The following is a 23,133-nucleotide window of genomic DNA, read 5'->3' as shown; positions in this document are numbered from 1 at the left end:
TTATCTCATAGCGTGGTGAATGTGCAGGTCACAACTTGTCCACCAGAGCGTTGTGGAGTTGTTGGATTGTGTATTTGATGAGTTTGATGAGGGAAACCAAGAAATCCCGTCACTGATTCTTGGAAAATTGGATAAAACAGGTTTTAATTTTGAAAATAAAAAGTTACTTAAATGACAAAATCTAAAGGTATATCATTATAGACCTTGGTCTTGGCAGTACAGCAATGTATCGGTGCAACCTCCTGATTTTGTTATTTTTTCATAAAATAGGCGTTTTTACAGCTATAACTTTGTTTTTGTTAACACCGTCAGACACAATAAAAGGCACATTATTTTGAATTTATTTGGTCTAATTGGTATTTACAACACATTTTTGAATTAAAAGAGACTAGTACTTTAAAGGGATAGTTCAACATTTTGGCAAATTGGCCCATTGCCATAATCGCTATAGTCATAGCAGTAGGTTCGTTACCTTTATTTGTCGGTGTAAGCTATTTTTAGAACGGAGGAGCGGAGCGGCAGGCTGCTCAGAGCTACACTATGGAGGCTAATGGAATTTCTTGGTTTCCCTCATCAAACTCATCAAATACAAAATCCCAAAACTCCAAAACGCTTTCGTGGACAAGTTGTGACCTGCACAATCACCACGCTATGAGATAATAATGGAACGTTACGAAACTGAGCCGTTTTCGAGGTAAATACAGAGTCTGCTTGCTGAAAAACTGTCCCTGAACGCAACGCGCATCAGTGGTTTTGCATGAATTTACCTCTAAAACAACTCTGTCTCGTAATGTTCCATTATTATCTCATAGCGTGGTGATTGTGCAGCTCACAACTTGTCCACGAAAGCGTTTTGGAGTTTTGGGATTTTGTATTTGATGAGTTTGATGAGGGAAACCAAGAAATTCCATTAGCCTCCATAGTGTAGCTCTGAACAGCCTGCTGCTGCGCTCCGCTGTACTAAAAATAGCTTACACCGACAAATAAAGGTAACGAACCTACTGCTATGACTATAGGGATTATGGCAATGGGCCAATTTGCCAAAATGTTGAACTATCCCTTTAATAACTCAACAGCACTGAGGAAATGTTGTAAGTATGTTCATTTAAAACAAATAAAAGTCCCTCTGACGGTGGTGACACTAATCTGACGGTGGTGACAATGGCTTCATTTACAACATACAATTCAAAAATGAATACTACCAAAGTCAATCACTTCTTGCTTAACAAATTTATTTAAGTATTTGGTCCAAAACATAACAATCCTGAGCAGTATGAATACATTTTCTTCACCGTCAGACACAAAACCTGACGGTGGTGACGTCTGACGGTGGTGACAAAAATCTACTCTTTCACATGATATGCATGAGTTGTTCACATTAGCCATTTTGTTTTCCTCCTGTTGCTAGCTACTTCAAACCTCTTTTTAAAAAGTATACATTAATGTCATAATCTAATCTAATATTTTTTTTACAAAAGAGACGGTGTTGACATGTTATGGTTGCGACAGTATCAGTGTCAACAAATATGAACCATTTTAAGAGAAAATAGCAAACTTACAGGAGCTTGAGTGATCTTAAAGCATGCTGTAGAGCTGAAGGTTTGAAAAGGGGATCCTCAGAAATATTGCTGACCTTGTATTTGCCTGATTTTATTGTTTTTTATAAATATCTGACGGTGGTGACGAATATATGGGACACATTTTCAGCAGCCACAAAGTAATAGTAAATATTGTTCAAAACTCACTTTTTGTAGTTTTTAATAAACATTACAATGTAATCTTTCATTTAGTAAAGATATTATTCAATTAAATTATTACTTTTTGTTTTTTTAATCAAGTTGAAATTATTAACCCCTATCCGAGGACAACTGATTTTGTAGGCCATGGGCCAGCATATAATCATGAAATTAATACAAATTAAAAATAAAACCATAAAATAACCTTACATGTGTGCAAAGGACCCCCTGAGTATAATCTTTCTTCTTTTTATTCATGACAATGTTATTCATTTCCAACAGAATGAGCACTTTTCTTAGTGGGACATGTTTTTGCCAAAGTTTCAAGAATCAGTGCCATAATAAGCCTCCGTAGCGTAGCTCTGAGCAGCTCACGGCTCTGCTCCGCCGTTCTAAAAACAGCTTGCACCGACAATTAAAGGTAACGAACCTACTGCTATGACTATAGGGATTATGGCAATGGGCCAACTTGACAAAATGTTGAACTATCCCTTTACGTGATGATTGTGCTGAGCGTCTGTGTTTTCTCTTCAGCTTCATGTACGGAGAGCTGACGGACAAAGAGACGAGCGAGAAGGTCCGTCTGACCTTCGAGAACTACGAGATGAACTCCTTCGAGATTCTCATGTACAAGAAAAACCGTGAGTGCTTCCTGTGTGGACGAGGCCGCGTAGCTTTCTGTCTTTCTGTCCTGTGTGTAGCTACTCGTCAAGGTGTTTCATCTGACCTGAATCCCCAGAATCCCAGAAGCCCAAGGATCTCAAGACCCGGAGACCCAGTTTTAGGTCCTAAACTGGGACATGCCACGGTGACAGTCGGCGGCCTCTCAGCCGTTTGAGCTCCTCAAATCTGGCAGCAGAGACTGTCGGCGGAGAGAAGTGACCGGCCGCTCGGCTTAATGAATCAGCAGTTTCACTCATTAGCTTATTTATCTCTTCTACATGCAGAGAATCAGACATGTATCCAGGTCAGCAGCAGTAAAAATAGAAGGTCGATATGAAGCTGTGAATCATATTTAAACTGAACCTGTTGATTCGTCTCTGGACACCGACCTCACAAACTTAAAGGGATAGTTCACCCAAGATTAAAATTTCACTCATGATCTCCTCCCCCTCATGTGGACTAAGAGCTGGGAGAAGTTTCAGAGTCCTCCGTGGCTTCTCTGAGTTACAGGGGGTCTCGGCGTAGCAGTGCATGTCCATATAACGGTTGCAAATGGATACCAACTGTCTTCGTAACAAAAAGACATCCAAATACCTCCATGCTGCTCGTATGTAATGTCCGTCTTGTATTGAAGCCCCGAAATGCGAAATTGTCCCAAAAAAAATTAAATAAGTCTATATTTCAAGCTCGTTTTGCAGCAGAAGCTTCTCAAAGCTTCTCTTCCCGGTTCGTCATATTTGGACAAACCAGGGTCTGTTCTCTTCCCAGTTCGTCCAGATATGACTAACCAGGAAGAGGAGCTTTGAGAAGCTTCTGCTACAAAACAAGCTTGAAATATAGACTTATTTAATTTTTTTTGGGACAATTTCTCATTTCGGGGCTTCAATACAAGACGGACATTACATACGAGCAGCATGGTGGTATTTGGATGTTTTTTGGTGTGTCTTTTTGTTACGAAGACAGTTGGTATCCATTTGCAACCGTTATATGGACATGCACTGCTACGCCGAGACCCCCTGTAACTCAGAGAAGCCACGGAGGACTCTGAAACTTCTCCCAGCCCTTAGTCCACATGAGGGGGAGGAGATAATGAGTGAACTTTCAATCTTGGGTGAACTATCGCTTTAAACTCTCGTCATTTGCTCAAAAAATCTAAATAACCTCCTCTCTGACCGACTCCCCCTCAATGCTGGTGGAAAACATCACAAGGTCAAGGACAGATGTGAGAGAGTTATTTATTGAAACTAACTTTATTTGTAACAAATGGACAATAAGTGAGTTCCATTCAACACCACAAAAACAAACAGGAACGGAAAGTTGAAATAAGACGGCACAAAAGAAAAAAACCAAACACACAGCCATTGACATGATAATTAAATATTATAATAATCTACTGACTTCCTGTGTCTTGGCGCCGTAGGGATGCCGGTCTGGTTCTTTGTGAAGATCGCCCCCATCAGGAACGAGCAGGACAAAGTCGTCCTGTTCCTCTGCACCTTCAGTGACATCACCGCCTTCAAGCAGCCAATCGAGGACGACTCTTCTAAAGGTGGGTGGCATCCTGATAGTCTGGACTCACCTCATACCGACTCTTTGACAGAACCATACGAATGATTACTGACGATTTAAAGGGATAGTTAAACATTTTGGCGAATTGGCCCATTGCCATAATCCCTATAGTCATAGCAGTAGGTTCGTTACCTTTAATTGTCGGTGCAAGCTGTTTTTAGAATGGCGGAGCAGAGCCGTGAGCTGCTCAGAGCTACGCTACAGAGGTTCATTATGGGATTTCTTGGTTTCCCTCATCAAACTCATCAAATACACAATCCAACAATTCCAAAACGCTTTTGTGGACAAGTTGTGACCTGCACATTCACCACGCTATGAGATAATAACACAACGTTACCAGACAGAGTTGTTTTAGAGGGAAATACAGAGACTGTTGATGAAAAACTGTCCCTGAAGGCAACGTGCATCAGTGGTTTTGCACGAACTTCCCTCTAAAACAACTCTGTGTGGTAACGTTGTGTTATTATCTCATAGCGTGGTGAATGTGCAGCTCACAACTTGTCCACCAGAGCGTTGTGGAGTTGTTGGATTGTGTATTTGATGAGTTTGATGAGGGAAACCAAGAAATCCCATAATGAGCCTCCGTAGCGTAGCTCTGAGCAGCTCACGGCTCTGCTCCGCCGTTCTAAAAATAGCTTGCACCGACAATTAAAGGTAATGAACCTGCTGCTATGACTATAGGGATTATGGCAATGGGCCAATTTGACTAAATGTTGAACTATCCCTAAGGTCTGTTGGTTTCTTAGTTTGCACCAAAGGTCAAACCGGGTCAAAGAGGTGGATCAGGAACTCTTGACACTCCTCAGTCCTGTTCGCTGCTGATGTCTGGTTGTTTTGTGTCTCGTTGGCAGGTTGGGGTAAATTTGCCCGTCTGACTCGTGCGTTGACGAGCAGTCGAGGAGTTCTTCAGCAGCTCGCTCCCACCGTCCACAAAGGAGAGAATGTCCACAAGCACTCGCGACTGGCAGAGGTAACATCATCTCACTGACTGAAGTCCTATCAGCTTCTAGTCAAACTGTCTCAGTCACTCTACTGTTCCACTATGTACTGTTGAGCCTTTGAACGGTGGTTTTAAGGTCCACAGAGAATTAGTTGATCCATGTCAATGTCTTTGGGCGATCATTGACCTATAGGGAGGCTTCAGATCATGAAAGTGTTACAGATTTCTTCAGCATTTTGATGTATTTTGGGCTTCACAGCTTCACGTACCAGGTGGTTTTGTCCAGTTCGTCTCATACAGTTGGACAAAACCATAAGGTGCATTTAGATTCAGGGACTTTTCTCCAACAACCAGAAGGTTCCTGTGGGTCGTTCTTGTCCACTTTACCAATACATTTCTTGGCGTTTGAAAGCAAAAACCAAAACAGTCTATGTCGACTGTGTGTTTATCCACAAGGTGAAGAAGGGAACCAGGGAAACCTTTCTGATAGTTAGTCCTCATTTCCAAACATTAGAAACACAGCAGTAGAATCTAGTCAAGTCATCAGCTCTCACACTTTGCACTGCAGCAGGGAGCAGGTTTGACAGACTGTGCTGTATTGGATTCAGGCTGAGTCTGTTATGTCTCCCAACAGGCACATTATCGTTAACGACACACACTCAGCGCCGGCTCATTAGAAACACCAGGTGAGACTCAACGGGTCTAATGAAGGTTCTGACAGTCGGTGTTGGACCTGGTCCAATTGGGAATGTGGTCTGTGGTTTGTACAGCTTGGGTCATCCAGTTTGTCTTCGTCCATTTGGTATCGTCCATTTGGTACCGTCCATTTGGTTTCGTCCATTTGGTTTCTTCCATATTGTATCGTCCATTTGGTATCGTCCATTTGGCATCGTCCATTTGGTTTCGTCCATATTGTATCGTCCATTTGATATCGTCCATTTGGTTTCGTCCATTTGGTATCGTCCATTTGGTTTCGTCCATTTGGCATCGTCCATTTGGTATCGTCCATTTGGTTTCGTCCATTTGGTATCGTCCATTTGGTTTCGTCCATTTGGCATCGTCCATTTGGCATCGTCCATTTGGTTTCGTCCATTTGGTATCGTCCATTTGGTTTTGTCCATTTGGCATCGTCCATTTGGCATCGTCGTCCATTTGGTTTCGTCCATTTGGCATCGTCCATTTGATATCGTCCATTTGGTTTCGTCAAATTTGGTATCGTCCATTTGGCATCGTCCATTTGGCATCGTCGTCCATTTGGTTCAGTGCGGTTTGTCTCATGAGGTTGGTTTCTTCCAGTTAGTCTTTTCCAGTTGATCTCCTCCTACTGGTTTTGTCCAGTTGGTTTTGTCCATTTTGTTTCATCAGGTTGTTTTTGACCATTTGGTCTTGTCCAGTTGGTCTTGTCCAGTTGGTCTTGTCCAGTTGTTCTTGTCCAGTTGTTCTTGAGACCGAGTTAGAACCAAGACGTCCCTGTAACCTGCCTCACCTGTGATACATCCACTGCAGCCTCCAGCAGTCACACACAGGCCTGAACTGGATGGATTATAAATGACTTTTCAATGGGAAATAAATACAACTGGTGTTTGATACAGAACGACACGAGACAGAATTGATATGAAGGAACAACACGGGCTGAGCGGAATATTGTTGTTTGTTGTGTGAGAGAAGAGGAACTTTAGATTGATGCGAGACAAAAAGCCTCTGACATCTTCCTGTCGTTTTGGCAGAGCAGAGCGTTGAGACGGGCTGATGGATGGAAGTGTTTCCTGTTGTTTACCGATGGCAGCAAGGCAAACACACTCTTATTGAAATTGAACGTTGGGCCTGTTGTTTACTCCCTGAGCTCTCCTCACTCATCCTGGCTCATCACAGGTGTTGTCGATCCTGAGGAACTTCAAAACATTTTAGCTTTCACTCCTTTGAGGTTCAGGAGTCATAGAGGACTGTGAACTACAAGCTCCAAAGCCTGTGCATATTCTCATTTGTCCAGGTCATAGTATCTCAAAGGAGGTTAAATCGAAAGCAACTGGACTTAGTTATTTGTCTAGGAAGACGTTTCACCTCTCATCCAAGAGGCTTCATCAGTTCATGTAGCATCTGACCAGGCTGAGACTGGTCCAACTATCTGGTGTGGAGATCCAGGTATTTAACCAAGATCCAGAGGTCTACAATAGTTTTATGTAACTTAAAGGAGAATTCCGGTCATTTTTGACCCCTAAATCGTTGTCCTAATGGTCACCCAGTGTTGGGGGGGAGCAAAAAACGCGACTAAAATTGATGCAGGCAAACCGGAGTTACCATGGCTCCCCGGCGCTAGCGATAGCCACAATGCTAACCTATGGGGTCAATTCTTTCAACCACAACAAACACTACAGAGAAAGAAAAAAAACATGATAAATGTTCCTTCAGTTGTTTTATTTTAAAGATGTCTCCACCTGCTGCTGAGGGTTTGTCCACATTTTTTGCGGTTTGTTTTCAGTATTGATTATTGTCAGTCAGTTTGTATGTTTGTTGTCCTCGTTGGACTCATGCATCAGTCTGAGGAGGAAACCCTGTGATAGGAAACTATACTATAATAAATGTGATAACTGTCATTTATATCGAACAGATGTTTTTTAGAATCGGATGAAGTTGAAGAGATGTTCTCATGAATATTAATGAGGAGGCAGCATCATGTTGTGGAGAGAGTTTGTCTTTATTTAGTTTATTGACTTGTGTTCAGTTCTTCTCCACTGATCCACATCACATCGTCTCACAGCAGCAGAGGACGAGGTGTCTGGTTCTGGTTCTGGTTCTGTCTGGTTCTGGTTCTGGTTCTGTCTCCACGGTGACACTGCTCTCTGCTGGGCTGGCAGATCTTCACACTGTGTCGTTTTGACCCACTTTTCAGAAGAAAAGAAGGATGTCAGTTTACAACTTCAGGGCAAAAGGGATGATAACGAGCTCATTCATTTATTTATTTCATTCTCATCTGTGTGTTTTTGGCTGATTGTATTTTCCTCTGTGTATTAAAAACATCCCGGTGTATAAATAAATCCAGAGAATACTCATGTTTTATCAAACTAACTGTTGTCTTACAGTTGACATGATGAAAAATAAGATGTGTTAACGACACAAACGTGCGCGGCTGCCGTCAGGCCTCATGCTGCTGATAAGTTCTTCAGCTGTAATGAGCTGTGACTAATCTTTCCATTAACCACAGAGAGATAATTAGTGTTTGCACTAATGAATTAGTTCATTATTGGGGCGATCCACTGGGGTGATGCTGTTTGTACACTGTGTTAAGATTCAAACATGTTATTTTACAGTGACTTGTCTGTGAATTCAGCCACAAGGCAGAGAAACTGTTCTTTGTGCACGTTGCCAGAAGCTGTGAGCTCATTTATCTACTTTTAGTTTTGTCATTTTAAATCCATAATTAAAAGCAGAGAGACTGTAAAAAAAAAACCCAATGACATTTCCTCCGGTGTCATCGTTGTATGATACATTTCATTTGTCTAACTCCTAAGTTTGTGCAGATCCCTGCAGAGATCGACATTCCCCTCATGTCAGCATGATAACACGCTACACTAAACCAACAGTTAGCATGCTAACACGCTAAACCAACAATTCAACAAAGAAAACATGAAATAATGCATTTTACATTATTACATTACATAATTTCTTCAGTATTGATGATGCTGTGACAGTTGAGGTTCCTGTCACTATGCCCCCAATTGATCATGCGCCCTGGCTACTTGGCCAAGGGGACGTCCCTTTGGGTGACTGGCAAGCGCGCATGACTCTTACCCGGGAGGTGTGGGTTCGATCCCCGCCCGGGCCCTCTTCACCTTGCCACAATGCTGCTTTTTGTTTTTCCATTTGTATTTCAAAAAAGATTAATTGTGAATTGTAGTAAAGTGTGTTTTTATTGCGAATGACCACAAATGTATGAAATTTAAAAAAGGACGTGCCATAAAAACATGGCACACAAAATATACAAAACAAAGAACAAGTTGCATACTCGGATAGGAGTGAGAAGAAGTAAAACTGATTCGCTCCCACGACTTATCCATAAAGTAATACATGATATAAATAATCTGTTTGCTCTTGTAGCCGGGATGGGTCTGCTCGGTCCCGACCACGCTGTTCGTGTGTAGTACTCTGCGTTCATTCAATGACCGGGGGACACGGGGCTGGTTCTCACATCAACTTTATTCCTGCATGACGGTGACATGAGACACAATGTGAGTGCAATGGTCATCTCCTCTCCACATAACTCCTCTCTCAGTGAGGGACAGCGCAGACTCACTACTCACTACTACATTTCTCCACACAGTAAAGTAAACAAACATTTCTAACATGGCGGCCAAACACACACATACCTGCATGACGGTGACATGAGACACAATGTGAGTGCAATGGTCATCTCCTCTCCACATAACTCCTAACACACACAAAAAATAAAATACATTGAGCATGTAGGCTACAACATGGAGGACCGACCCACACACACGCACGCACTCACTCGCTCACTCACGCACACATATACAGGGAAAAGTCGCAGCAAAACAAACTCTCCTTCTCTCGCTCAAAATGGCTCTTAAAACACGCCACTACACAAAGGCCTCCATAAACACATCTCGAAACATTTGTACACCAATATTCTTCCGTTAATTTTGCATTTAAACTCAAGAAATATGATTTGTTGATCCCAGAGCAAAACAACATACCTCTCTCAGTGAGGGACAGCGCAGACTGAGGAGAAAGGAAGCTACGCACCGTCATGTCCTCAAACTTTCAAAATAAAAGCTCAGATTTGTAAAAATAAAAGAAATACAAAAATAAATCCACAAAAACTTGAATTATATTGCTGATAATCCATATTTAAAGTGAAAAGAAACTAAAACACATCATGTGATGGATTTTGGTGAAATTAATAATAAAATAAAATAAAAAAATACCAAAATATGTTGTTTCCTTTTTCTATCTGTTACATTCACCCCTCCTTAATTTCTCCAAAATCCTGAACATATGGAGAGTATTGTATTCAATAATTGAGAATGATTAAAGGGATACAATGTTCAAAATTCACTCAAACCAAGATGTCCCCTGGAATCTAAGTCCTTAAACCAGCATATAAAGCTACTTATATAATAAGTTCAGAGAGAACATAAGTTGATCAGGCTACTGCCTCTCCTAGTTAATATGATGCCTTGTACATCACATAAAATCTTGGTACACAATCCCACATATGAGAACATTTCCCACATCAGATCAAAAGAACACATTTACTGGAAAATACCACAAAAAAACACAGGCTATGCCTCTATTGTTCCACTTTAAAACAAAGTCATCAAAGACTGGGACTTTCTTCTGAACCCATGTATACCCCTTGGTAGTGGTTTCTGCACCATATTCTCTATCAGTCTATTAACTGCTTTAACGACCCTGCCTGTACGTGTTCTGACAACATGTCTCTCGGGCCCTGAATCTTGTGTAGGTGCCTGACTATCATTCACTGTTGTGGGCATGATGTCACAAGGTCTTGTGTCACTTATGTCAGGAAGACTGGTTAAAGGATCATTCTGCTCATTGGTTAAAGGGGACTTGGGAATCACACTGGAACCAGGTGAGTCTCTTGGAGGTGAGACTTCCTCTCTTTGTCCTATGCTTCCACTGCCTGCAGGGTCAGCTTCAGAACTTCCGAGTGACATCCGATCAGAGTCTCTGATTGGGGAACACATCGTCTCATCCTCCTCTTCTGATTCTCTGTCCTCCCCTGATGACTCACAGTCAGCATCAGATGACATGCACACCCATGAGCAGGTCCGGTCCTCTGGATTTTCCTCCGCCAGATCACTCAAGGTATCAAGTGGCTGAGGCCGAAACTCACTGATCTCGTCTGAGGTGCCTGGATCTGGTTCTGCACTGGTTTGTTCAGGGATTGGTAAAAAACTCACATCCAAAATCAGATTCCGATGTACCACCTTGGTCTTCCCACTCTCATCCTGAACTTTGTAGATGTGGGTTTGGGGATTACGATCTATAACTGTATAGATTGTGGGTTCCCACTTGTCCGCCAACTTCCTTTTTCCTCTCTCTGCTTTGTTGGCGAGCAGAACTCTATCCCCAACATTCAGACAGGTGCCTCGAATCTTTTTGTTGTAGCCATCGGCTTGATGTTGCTGCTCTTTCCTTGTATGCTGTTGAGCGATATTAGCAGCTTCATGCAGGCTTGCCATCAGTTTGCTGGCGTAGGTGTTGTAGTCAACCACACTGGCATCCTTCAAGACCTGCTTGAAAACCATGTCCACCGGGAGTCTAGGGACTCGACCGAACATCAAGTAGAATGGGGCGTATCCAGTTGTTTCATGCACGGTGGCATTGTAGGCAAAAGTCAGTGTCTGTATCTGTTGTGCCCAGTGTTGTTTAGCTGCCAGAGGTAAGGAGCGTAACATACTGCCAAGCGTCCTATTGAATCTTTCAGTCTGCCCGTTTCCCATTGGATGGTATGCGGTTGTGTGTGACTTTGCTACCCCTGTGAGACTGAGGAGTTCTGAGATGAGTTTGCTTTCGAAATTGGCTCCCTGATCTGAATGTATCCGCTCTGGAAAACCATATATGCAAAATACATTGTCCCACAGCTTCTTCGCGACCTGTTTCGCCGTCTGGTTTACACAGGGGAAAGCGTGAGCCAACTTTGTAAAGTGGTCTGTTATGACCAAAACATCCACTGACCTCTGTTTGTTATCTTCAGCACTCCAAAAATCGATACACACCAACTCCATGGGTGCAGTGGTGCAGATACTCTCCAGGGGAGCCCGGGCAGCTGGTTCAGGGCTTTTTGCTAGGATACATCGTTGGCAGCATTTCACATAGTCTTTAATGTCTCTTTCCATTTGCGGCCAGAAAAACCGCTGCCTGGCAAGGTGCAGGGTCCTGGCCTGTCCCTGATGTCCTGCGAGGTCATGCACACCAGAGAGAGCCTTGACTTTCAGGGCAGCTGGTAAGACAAACTGGTACCTTGCATGTCTAGTAGAGGGCTCTTTAAATGTTCTATAGAGGACGCCATCTTGAACTTTCAGACGATGCCACTGCTTACAGAGAGCTCGTGCTCTAGAGGCTAATCTGTTTCTCTCCCTTCTAGATGGCAGATTTCCCCGTTCCACCAATAGCAGGACTTCCTTGATGTCTGAGTCTGACTCCTGACTACGCCGAAGCTCCTCAAGAGACAGGGCTGGGAGTGTGTCTTGTTGTGAGGGCCCCATCTGAGGCAGAACCTTGAGAAACTGTACTGCTCGAGACTCTGCAGCCACTTCCCACTCAGTGTGAGCTTCACAGATGGACTTGACATCAGAGGAGCTCTGACCTCCAGCTCGATTACAACCAGGAGCACGTGTGGTCACAGAGCCTGACTCATTTATCTGAAGACATTGAACCTTGCACCGAAAAACATCCTGTACTCCTTCCTCCTTTGTCCCCTCAGCCTCCGCCAAAAGATCCTTGTACGGCTCACTCATCAACCTTTGACTCACTGACCTGGTGAAGGGGTCCCTACTCAAGGCGTCCGCCACAATGTTTTTTGTTCCAGGGATGTGTTTGATGTCAAATGTGTATGGAGATAGTTTTGCAACCCATCGCTGTTCGCATGCGTCGAGTTTCGGCTTGGTCATTATGTAAGTCAATGGATTATTATCAGTCCATACTGTAAAAGACTGACCCTTTAACCAATGACTAAATTTTTCGCAAACACTCCACTTGAGCGCTAAAAACTCCAAACGATGAGCAGGATACCTCTTTTGTGAGCCAGTGAGAGTCTTGCTTGCAAAGGCGATTGGACGAGCCTTGGCTTCACCCTCTGAGAGCTGAGACAAAACTGCCCCGAGGCCGTCAAGAGAAGCGTCGATGGACAGGATCAGCGGTTTGGAGAAGTCCGGGTGAGTGAGGACCGCGCAGTTCAACAGCTTCTCCTTGAGGCTGAGGAAGGAAGAATCACAGTCAGCAGTCCAGTCTGTAGGTTTGAGTTTTCTGAAGACCCCTGGCTTCTGATTGGATTTTCCAACCCTCCCTCTCCGCTTTTGACCTGCTGTGAGGGCAAACAAAGGTTTTGCGATTGAGGAGCAGTTCGGTATAAAGTGTTGATAGTAAAATATCATACCAAGGAATGACTTTACTCTCCGAACTGAAGGCGTGCAGCCGTCGTCTTCCATTAAGTCTTTCTTTGTCATTTTGACAATCACTTCCACTTTTCCTGGGTCAACAGCAACCCCATCACCATCAATAATGTGACCGAGGAACTTCACAGACTGTCGCAGCAGGTGGCACTTTTTTGGGCTTAACTTCAGATTATGTTCTCTTAGCCTCTGAAAAACAACCTCCAGTCTATTGAGGGCTTCCTGTTCTGATGGGGCAAAGACCAGGAGGTCATCTAAATAGCATAACAGGCTGCTAAAGTTAAGGTCACCAAAAATGCTAAGCATCATTCTCATAAAGGATGCGGGACTATTACAAAGGCCCTGTGGCATTCTGTTATATTCATGTAAGCCCAGTGGTGTTGTGAAGGCGGTATATTTTTTGTCTTCTTCATACATGGGCAGGTTATAAAACCCTGATGTTAAATCCATGGTACTAAAAACAGAGTTCCCACCGAGGGCAGCCAAACAGTCCGCCTGATGAGGCAGAGGGTGAGCGTCTTTAATGGTCCTCGCATTCAGCCATCGGAAGTCTGTGCATATCCTGAGGTCACCATTCTTTTTCCAAACCATCACGAGGGGGGAAGCGAATTCACTCATTGACTTTCGAATGATCCCCTGCTCCTCCATCTCAGTGAGCACCTGGCGCAGTTTTTGATAGTGAGCTGGAGGGACTCTGCGATATGGGAGGCGGAAGGGGCGGTCGTCTGTGAGCCGAATCCGATGCACGAAGCCTTTGGCTTCTCCACAGTCAAGATGGTGTTTTGAGAACACATCCTGATATTTTTCCAGCATCACCACCAGCTGGCTCTTGGTAGCGGGGCTCACCTGACAACCATCAATGTCGACGTCTCCCAAGCCAAGGTCTTTCAGTCTCTGTTTCAGGTCAGTGTTATGAACAGTGTTTTGTCGGTCATGTGTTTTCTTGTCTGTGTTGCTCTCTTTCTGACAGGAGCCCTGAAGCAGTGTGAAGTCTTCGGCGGCGATGCAGGGAGAGACATCTGCCAGTTTGCAGTTTCTTTTTAGGGTGAGAGGCTTTTCAGTGACATTGGTCACTCTCATCGGAGTCCAGCCATCTCCCCACAAAGGTGTGACCACTCTGCCAACCATGATGCCTCGGGGGACACACCTGGACGAAGTGGGCTCCACCACCACCGTGCTTCCAGGTGACATCGGGACATTACTGGGTAACCTGCCCCATAATAGGTACTCCTGCTTGGGTTGTAGTGTCACCGCCTGAGTCAGCTTAACTGTGCCCACCTTGTCTGGTACATCCACCCCCCTCCATCTCGTGAGGCTGGCCATCATCTCCAGAAACTGCTCACACTCCTGAGACTCCTGTGCACTGCATGAGATAAGTTTCCAGTAATTATCATCATTCTTCAACTGATGGACAACATACTTCAACATATTGGTGCCTATGATGATCTCATCTTTCTGACCAGCAACCACCAGGACTGGAACCGTGCACTTTACACCATACAATCCCAGCTCCATCTCATACATGCACTTGGGGCTCACCTGTACTCCTCCACAGCCGACCAGGATAATGCGCTGCGTCTGTTCTTTTTGTTGTGTCAGAATTTTCTCTGATAAGAGTCTCTGTTCTGCTGCCTCATTTATTGTGCAGGCCATGGACCCAGAGTCGAGTAGTCCTTGCAGCTGAGCAGAACCATTGACTGTCACTGGAGCATGAAATAATTCACCAAATGGTTCAACACTATGGATGTTTTGGATAACTACTGTACAATCTTCTGGCATTGCTTTGCACACATTAGCATACACCTCTTTTAAATCTTCTCCAGCTTTGAGGGTTGTCTCTTTAACACTCACACGCCCCCTCTCAAAATGTGAGCCATCTAGTTTAAAGGTGCTGCACCTCGTTCTTCTCTAGACTGAGACTGGATGGGATGGGGCGGGGCATTATGTCTCGACCTACGTTGTCGACAGTCTCTCCTCCAGTGACCTGGTCGGAAACAGCTCATGCACAGGTTCTCCTGCCTGCAGTGCATCGTGGTGGAGTGGTCAGTGGCCTGGCAGACTTTACATTTACTCCTTTGGAAAACGTTTGCTTGCTCTCTGTTTGGTGCTGCAGCTACTACTGCCTGAGCTTTCTGCTCCAAAACACGATCTAGCAGGCTGATGAGTGAGTGGATGCAAGCGTTCTCAACCGGAGGAGTGGATGATGGCCCTGTCATGTTCTGTTCACAGGTAAGCTCCCTCACATTGTCAGTAGCTACATCTTCCAGCGTTGAAATCTGAACATGAGCACCAACCTGCCGGTGTTGTGGCGGGCGGCATGTTTTACCTTGATTTTTTGTCTTGGCCTCTCTCTGATGTTCGATGAGGTGCTCCTGTACCTCATGCGATGTCCACTTCTCTGCTGTTCTACATTTCAGGACACTGGAGAGTGCAGGGTCAGGACAATGTTTCACAAACATCATTGTAACTTCATGAGCAGGGGTCTCAATGTACCTTCCTTGCCTCTTTAAACACTCATCAGCCACATCCACTGCTTTATTCAGGCGGATCCAATAGTCCATTGGATTCTCTCCAGCCAGAGGTAAGGTGTTGTAAAAATCTGCTAAGGGCATCGAAGAATATGTTACCTCACTGAAATGTTGTTTAAGAATGTCAAAAACAAGCTTGGGGTCCTCAGCAGGCTTTAAGGATGGGATGCTGCGCAGAGTGACCTTGACAATATCCCTAGCTTTTCCCATCAGTCTTGACATTATTTCCTGGGAATGTTCCTGGGGCGGAATACCCCTTTTCTTCAGGTAGACATCCATTACTTCTTCCCATTCATGTACTGTGTGTTTGTCGGTTCCATCACCTCTGAAGTGTGGAGGCTCTTTAACATCTGCCTGCATCACAAACTTCACCCCTGTCATATTTAACTCAGAACGACCCTCTCCTCTGTTTGCACTAGGTGTGGGAATACTTTTGTCATTGTGACTGTCTGTAGTCTTTTGTATCTGGTTTGCAATGCTCTCACCAATTTCGTGAGCTAACTGAGTTATGAGGTTTCCGATGTCTGGAGATCTAATGCCTTCATCAGACCTGTGTTGCATGGGGGAAAATGTACTAGTATGCATATGAGTGGAGGATGATGTACGGGGGCGTACTGCACTAGCCCCTCTCCCTATGCCTGAAGAACTAGTGGCTGGGTTGAGCACATGTTTTGGAGTAATGCTATCATGATACACTCGAGTGGAAGATAAAGCTGGGTGACCTACTGTAGCCTTAGCTGGAGTTGAATCTCCCAGAAACATGCCCCTCCCAAAACTCATTGCAACAGCACCCTCATCAAAGCTAAGTACCTTCTTTATATTCCCACCATCAGCCATATTAGCCAAATGTATTCAACTTTCATTCACTCATTCACTGATATCAAAAACAGGTAAGTAACACTTAGCATGTACACAAACAAAACAAACAAAAAAAATTCACAAAGTCAAGTTATGGAGATGAAAATATCATTAACCCTCAGTATCTCAAAAGAAGAAAAAAATTCCCCACTTTTTTTTCTTTCTTTCTTTTTTTTTTTAAGTGTCAAAACCCCTGGAATGTCCCTTTACTTGTTGCAACAACCACCGGTGATCACTCTGGCGATGATCCGTGGAGAAGATATCCGGGTCACGGCACCAATGTAGCCGGGATGGGTCTGCTCGGTCCCGACCACGCTGTTCGTGTGTAGTACTCTGCGTTCATTCAATGACCGGGGGACACGGGGCTGGTTCTCACATTCAACTTTATTCCTGCATGACGGTGACATGAGACACAATGTGAGTGCAATGGTCATCTCCTCTCCACATAACTCCTCTCTCAGTGAGGGACAGCGCAGACTCACTACTCACTACTACATTTCTCCACACAGTAAAGTAAACAAACATTTCTAACATGGCGGCCAAACACACACATACCTGCATGACGGTGACATGAGACACAATGTGAGTGCAATGGTCATCTCCTCTCCACATAACTCCTAACACACACAAAAAATAAAATACATTGAGCATGTAGGCTACAACATGGAGGACCGACCCACACACACGCACGCACTCACTCGCTCACTCACGCACACATATACAGGGAAAAGTCGCAGCAAAACAAACTCTCCTTCTCTCGCTCAAAATGGCTCTTAAAACACGCCACTACACAAAGGCCTCCATAAACACATCTCGAAACATTTGTACACCAATATTCTTCCGTTAATTTTGCATTTAAACTCAAGAAATATGATTTGTTGATCCCAGAGCAAAACAACATACCTCTCTCAGTGAGGGACAGCGCAGACTGAGGAGAAAGGAAGCTACGCACCGTCATGTCCTCAAACTTTCAAAATAAAAGCTCAGATTTGTAAAAATAAAAGAAATACAAAAATAAATCCACAAAAACTTGAATTATATTGCTGATAATCCATATTTAAAGTGAAAAGAAACTAAAACACATCATGTGATGGATTTTGGTGAAATTAATAATAAAATAAAATAAAAAAATACCAAAATATGTTGTTTCCTTTTTCTATCTGTTACACTCTCAATTACCCTGTGTAATATACTCCCGGTTCCATTCCTCTACGATTTTTTGGATGCCGATTTGATTTAAATTGCGATTCTACGATATAGCCGATTTTCTGGATTTTTAGTCTGCATTTTTAACACCAGTGAAACAGTTGAATGATTATGATTGTCTACAGACTATTACAGGAACCACATTTCCCCCAGAAATACACATCACATGTAAGTCAAGTTTTAAGATTTATTCAGCAGCAATATATATGTTGTTTACTCTCTTTTCAAAAGCCTGGACTGCATAAAAGAGGCAAAAATAAAAGAGTCTAGAAAAACCAGGCTTCTGACACCTTTCTGACAGAATGAGATATAGACTGAGGTTAACTGCTGCATTTTTTTCAAGTATATTTTTTTTGGATAGTACAGTTGAGACAGACAGGAAACGGGGAGGCAGAGGGGGATGACATGCAGTAAATGGTGCCCGACGCCGGACTCGAACCAGGGTCGACTGCAGCGAGGACTGTGCCTCTATACATGGGGCGCCCGCTCTAACCACTACGCCACGTGACACCTCCTTAACTGCTACATTTTAACATTTATCTGCACACAAACACTGTAGTAGCCTAGAAATTAACATACGGTACTCCATTATAAAGTGAACTTCAACCCTTTTCAAAACTTGGATTCTATGTATGTAAAAAAAAAAAAGGCGAACAAATGCACATTGCAATATTAAAAAAAAAAAAAAAAATCTATAAAAAAATTCAAAAAAAAAAAAAAGATTTTTGAAAAAAAAAAAATCTAAAAAGAAATTCAAAAACAGAAAAAAAAGATTTTTGAAAAAAAAATCAAAAAAAAAAAAAATTTTTTGAAAAAAAAAAAAAAAAAAAAAAATATTGCGATACTTATGTGAATCGATTTTTTCTCCCACGCCTATTGTGTAGAGTAATTTAAACCAGGGGTTCTCAACTAGTCTCACTCTGGGCTCCACATTTTCCCATGGTCATTAAGTCGCGACCCACTTTTATAGAATTCAAACCAAGATTTTTTTTTTTTAAAGCCTTTAAAAACTCATTTAGCTCTTTATTTTCTAAGAGACATTTTTGTTTGTTTGTTTGTTTGTTTGTTCACTGTAAATAAATGCACGGATTAACAGCAGTTTGTGACTCCAGCCATCATCCTTCCGACAAGAATCCCACGTTTATTTGACACTTAGTCGTGGTCAGCTTTTGGAGCAGCTCTTCACCTCAGACATGATCACTGATGAAATGTTTTCCCGGTGTGTCCCAGGTTCTCCAGCTGGGCTCCGACATCCTGCCTCAGTACAAACAGGAGACCCCGAAGACGCCGCCGCACATCATCCTGCACTACTGCCTGTTCAAGACCACGTGGGACTGGGTGATCCTCATCCTCACCTTCTACACCGCCATCATGGTGCCCTACAACGTGTCCTTCAAGACCAAGCAGAACAACGTGACCTGGCTGGTGGTGGACAGCATCGTGGACGTCATCTTCCTGGTCGACATCGTCCTCAACTTCCACACCACCTTCGTCGGTCCGGCCGGCGAGGTCATCTCCGACCCCAAGCTCATCCGCATGAACTACGTCAAGACCTGGTTCGTCATCGACCTGCTGTCCTGCCTGCCCTACGACGTCATCAACGCCTTCGAGAACGTCGACGAGGTCAGTGGAGGTTTTTCTTTTTTAATCAGCGTCTTAAAGGGATAGTTCAACACAGGGCCGTTGCTAGGAATTCTGGGCCCCCTTAAAGAATACTAAAGTGGGCCCCTCCCCCTATCTTTTCCTTTTTTTTTTCTTAGACTACGTATGTATTATTGTTTTTTATTTAGCCTTCTTTGTTTTGATGCTAATGCAGCATTACACTGCAAAAACTCAAGTATCTTAGCAAGAATATTTGTCTTATTTCTAGTCAAAATGTCATTTCTAGTCAAAACAAATCTCATTCTACATAAAATAAGACACATCATATTAAAAGTAGCTTGTTTTTAGACACTTTTTACTTCTTTCAAGCAGATTTTCACTTGGAATAAGTAGAAAAATCTGATAGTGGAGCAAGTTTTTCTTCCTTATTACAAGCACAAAAAACTTGCTTTAACTGGCAGATTTTTCTATTTATTGTGAATTTAAGTGAAAATGATCTAAAAAACAAGTTAATTTTTAGGTGATGAGTCTTATTTTAAGTGTAAAGAGATTAGTTTTGACTAGAAATGAGACATTTGGACAAGAAATAAGACAAATATTCTTGGAAAGATGTAGAGTTTTTACAGTGTACTATGAGTATTAGTCAGGGTATTATGCAGAATAAATCAGTCATACAAAGATTAGACTACTGGGGTTTTTTATGGGCCCCACTGGGGGCTTGAGTTATCATCACCTTTCTCCCCTATACAACGGCCCTGGTTCAACATTTAGTCAAATTGGCCCATCACCATAATCCCTATAGTCATAGCAGTAGGTTCGTTACCTTTAATTGTCGGTGCAAGCTATTTTTAGAACGGCGGAGCAGAGCCGTGAGCTGCTCAGAGCTACGCTACGGAGGCTCATTATGGGATTTCTTGGTTTCCCTCATCAAACTCATCAAATACACAATCCAACAACTCCACAACGCTCCGGTGGACAAGTTGTGAGCTGCACATTCACCACGCTATGAGATAATAACACAACGTTACCACACAGAGTTGTTTTAGAGGGAAATACATGCAAGACCACTGATGCACGTTGCCTTCAGGGACAGTTGGGCTGAACTGTATTGAGATATTTTGTTTTGTTTGTGTGTTGATGCCATTGTTTTTTTTTTTTAATTTTCGTCATTATATCAAAATATATCTGAATAACTATTATTGAAATTGCAATATGGCTGCAAGACTGCAAGATCCAAATCACAGGAGCTGCCTTTTTTTTAAAGCTGTGAAACCACAGACCATAAATGAAGTTGCCTTGCCTCTATAACTCAGTGTTTGTTCTGTGGAGAAACACAACACTCCTGTGGTGTGGGAGGTAAAGTGTGCGATGTGGAGGACTGAGGTCTACAGCACAGGTTTCTTTGTCTATTTTTTTTAGTTTATTTTAAACTCCCTCGCTGACCTTTTCATGGAGCTGACAGCTTTATTTAACCGGAGCCAGACTGAAGTTCTGAAACACATTTATTGTTTCCTTCAATCAATATTTCAGCTGAGGTAGCTCACTCTGTTCCTCCTTTTTGTCTCTTCTTTTCTCTTTTCTTTTCTTTTTTTGTTGGTGCATTGGTAAAAATAAGAGAAGTCTATTTGAAGATGCAGATTTGCAGCTTGTGTCTCTGCAGTTTGTGGTTTTTCAGCCGTGTTACTGAGGTGAATATTAAAAGGATAGTTCACCCAAAATTGAAATTTCACTCATGATCTCCTCCCCCTCATGTGGACTAAGGGCTGGGAGAAGTTTCAGAGTCCTCCGTGGCTTCTCTGAGTTACAGCGGGGCTCCGTGCAGCACTGCATGTCCATATAACGGTTGCAAATGGATACCAACTGTCTTCGTAACAAAAAGACTCACCCGGTTTGTCAAATTTGGACGAACTGGGAAGAGGAGCTTCCGCTACAAACAAGCTTGAAATATAGACTTATTTAGTTTTTTCGGGACAATTTCTCATGTCGGGGCTTCAATACAAGACGGACATTACATACGAGCAGCATGGAGGTATCTGGATGTTTTTTGGTGTGTCTTTTTGTTACGAAGACAGTTGGTATCCATTTGCAACCGTTATATGGACATGCACTGCTACGCCGAGACCCCCTGTAACTCAGAGAAGCCACGGAGGACTCTGAAACTTCTCCCAGAAATTTCAATTTTGGGTGAACTATCCCTTTAAACCAGCAGCAGCTTCCTGAGGGAAGGAGACGGGAGTGAACCTGGGCTCAGTGTGGTGCAGCCACCGTCCATCCAGCTGAGGCATGAAACTGATGGTGATGATGGTGATGCTGCTGCGTGCGGCGTCACTGATGTGAGTCTCATCAGGATGATGGAGTGAACTGTTTTACATTCATCCAGTCACTTCTCAGGCTGATTAAAGGTCGAGACCGAGCAGCAGCAGCAACAAACTGCTGATCGACAAAACATCCAAAACCTCCAGTCGAGTGACACGTCAGGCAAGAGCTTCAAGACAGGAGAGGAGGAGGAGGAGGAGGAGGAGGAGGAGGAGGAGGAGGAGGAGGAGGAGGAGGAGGAGGAAGAAGAGGAGGAGGAGGAGGAGGAGGAGAAGGAAGAAGAGGAGGAGGAAGAGGAGGAGGAAGAGGAGTGTAAAAGCAGCTTGGAGCAGAGACTCTGTCACTGATGTGTTTAAAGATGGCCGCTCCACCACCAACAAGGAAGGAGGAAGATGAAGGGTTAATTCACCTGAATCACACTCTTCCTCCTTCCTCTTCATCCTCCTATTCCTCCTTGTCTCCCATCTCCTCCTCCTCTTCATCCTCTTATTCCTCCTCCTATTCCTCCCCCTTCTTCCTCCTCGTTCCTCCTCGTTCCTCCTCTTACTTCTATTCCTCCTCCTCTTCCTCCTCCTCCTCCTTCTTTTCCTCCTCCTCCTCCTCCTCTGCCTCCTCCTCTTCTTCCTCCTCCTTTTCCTTTGCCTCCTCCTTCTCCTCATCTTCTTATTCCTCCTCCTCCTCCCCTTCTTCCTCCTCGTTCCTCCTCTTACTTCTATTTCTCCTTCTCCTCCTCCTCTTCTTCATCCTCTTCTTGCTCCCTCTCCTTCCTATCCCTCCTCCTCCTTCTCCTCCTCCTCTTCCTCCTCCTCCTCCTCCTCCTCCTCCTCCTCCTCCTCCTCCTCCTCCTCCTCCTCCTCCTCCTCCTCCTCTTCTGCTTCTTCTACACAACACAGACTCAGAGTCACGTTGTGTGTTTGCAGCTGCAGCTTTGGACTCGAGTACCAACCGTACTCTGTCAACAACAACAACAACAACAACACAAAAGAACATCCAGTTGAAAAGTGCAAAGAAACAGACGAGACACAAACATGAGACACAACAGACAGAAATAGAGGACCTGAGTGGGAGCAGGTCACTTTACACTGTAGCAGCAGTGAGCAACGGAATATAAACACACAGTTAAATATATTGATTTACATTTTTAAAAGGAATATGACTTCGACTTCGACTTAGAGATACTTTATTGATCTCAAGGGAAATTTAAGCGTCAAGGTAGCAGCAAGGACATAACAATTTGAATATAGAGGACATAGGATATAAGAGAAAATATACACTCTAGGCTATACATCCAATGTTATATATAAGATACTAAAAATAGAATAAATAGAAAGAATAGAATAAAATAGAAATAGAAAAGACAACTGAAATAGCAAAAAAAAATCAGTGCTTAATATATATAAATGTGCATAATGTAATGTACATAATGTACAAAAGTGTGTCAATATGGGCGTGGGATCAAGATGCATTATAGAAAACGCATGACCGGGGAAAAATCTAGAATATATGAAAAGGTTCACTTTTTGATTTCAGTTTAAAAAAAACATTCACATTTCTTTAGC

The 23,133-nt window shown here is 43.3% G+C and overlaps 1 protein-coding gene across 1 annotated transcript in view; it reads left to right on the top strand.

Annotated features, from left to right (window-relative positions):
- The window catches only part of kcnh1b (potassium voltage-gated channel, subfamily H (eag-related), member 1b), a gene marked incomplete at both ends in the record, with an annotated part of 90,822 nt that overhangs the window by 8,895 nt on the left and 58,794 nt on the right, over window positions 1-23,133 (top strand). Inside the window, 4 exons of the mRNA XM_083970031.1 lie at window positions 2,271-2,377; window positions 3,820-3,948; window positions 4,820-4,938; window positions 18,887-19,279. Coding sequence (XP_083826157.1) covers window positions 2,271-2,377; window positions 3,820-3,948; window positions 4,820-4,938; window positions 18,887-19,279 — 748 coding nt within the window. The remainder of the gene's footprint in view (window positions 1-2,270; window positions 2,378-3,819; window positions 3,949-4,819; window positions 4,939-18,886; window positions 19,280-23,133) is intronic.

The sequence above is a fragment of the Trachurus trachurus genome (assembly GCF_905171665.1).
Source record: "Trachurus trachurus genome assembly, chromosome: 1".
Classification (NCBI taxonomy): domain Eukaryota; kingdom Metazoa; phylum Chordata; class Actinopteri; order Carangiformes; family Carangidae; genus Trachurus; species Trachurus trachurus.
The sequence above is the reverse complement of the archived record's forward strand: the minus strand, read 5'-3'. Positions and strand labels throughout refer to the sequence as shown.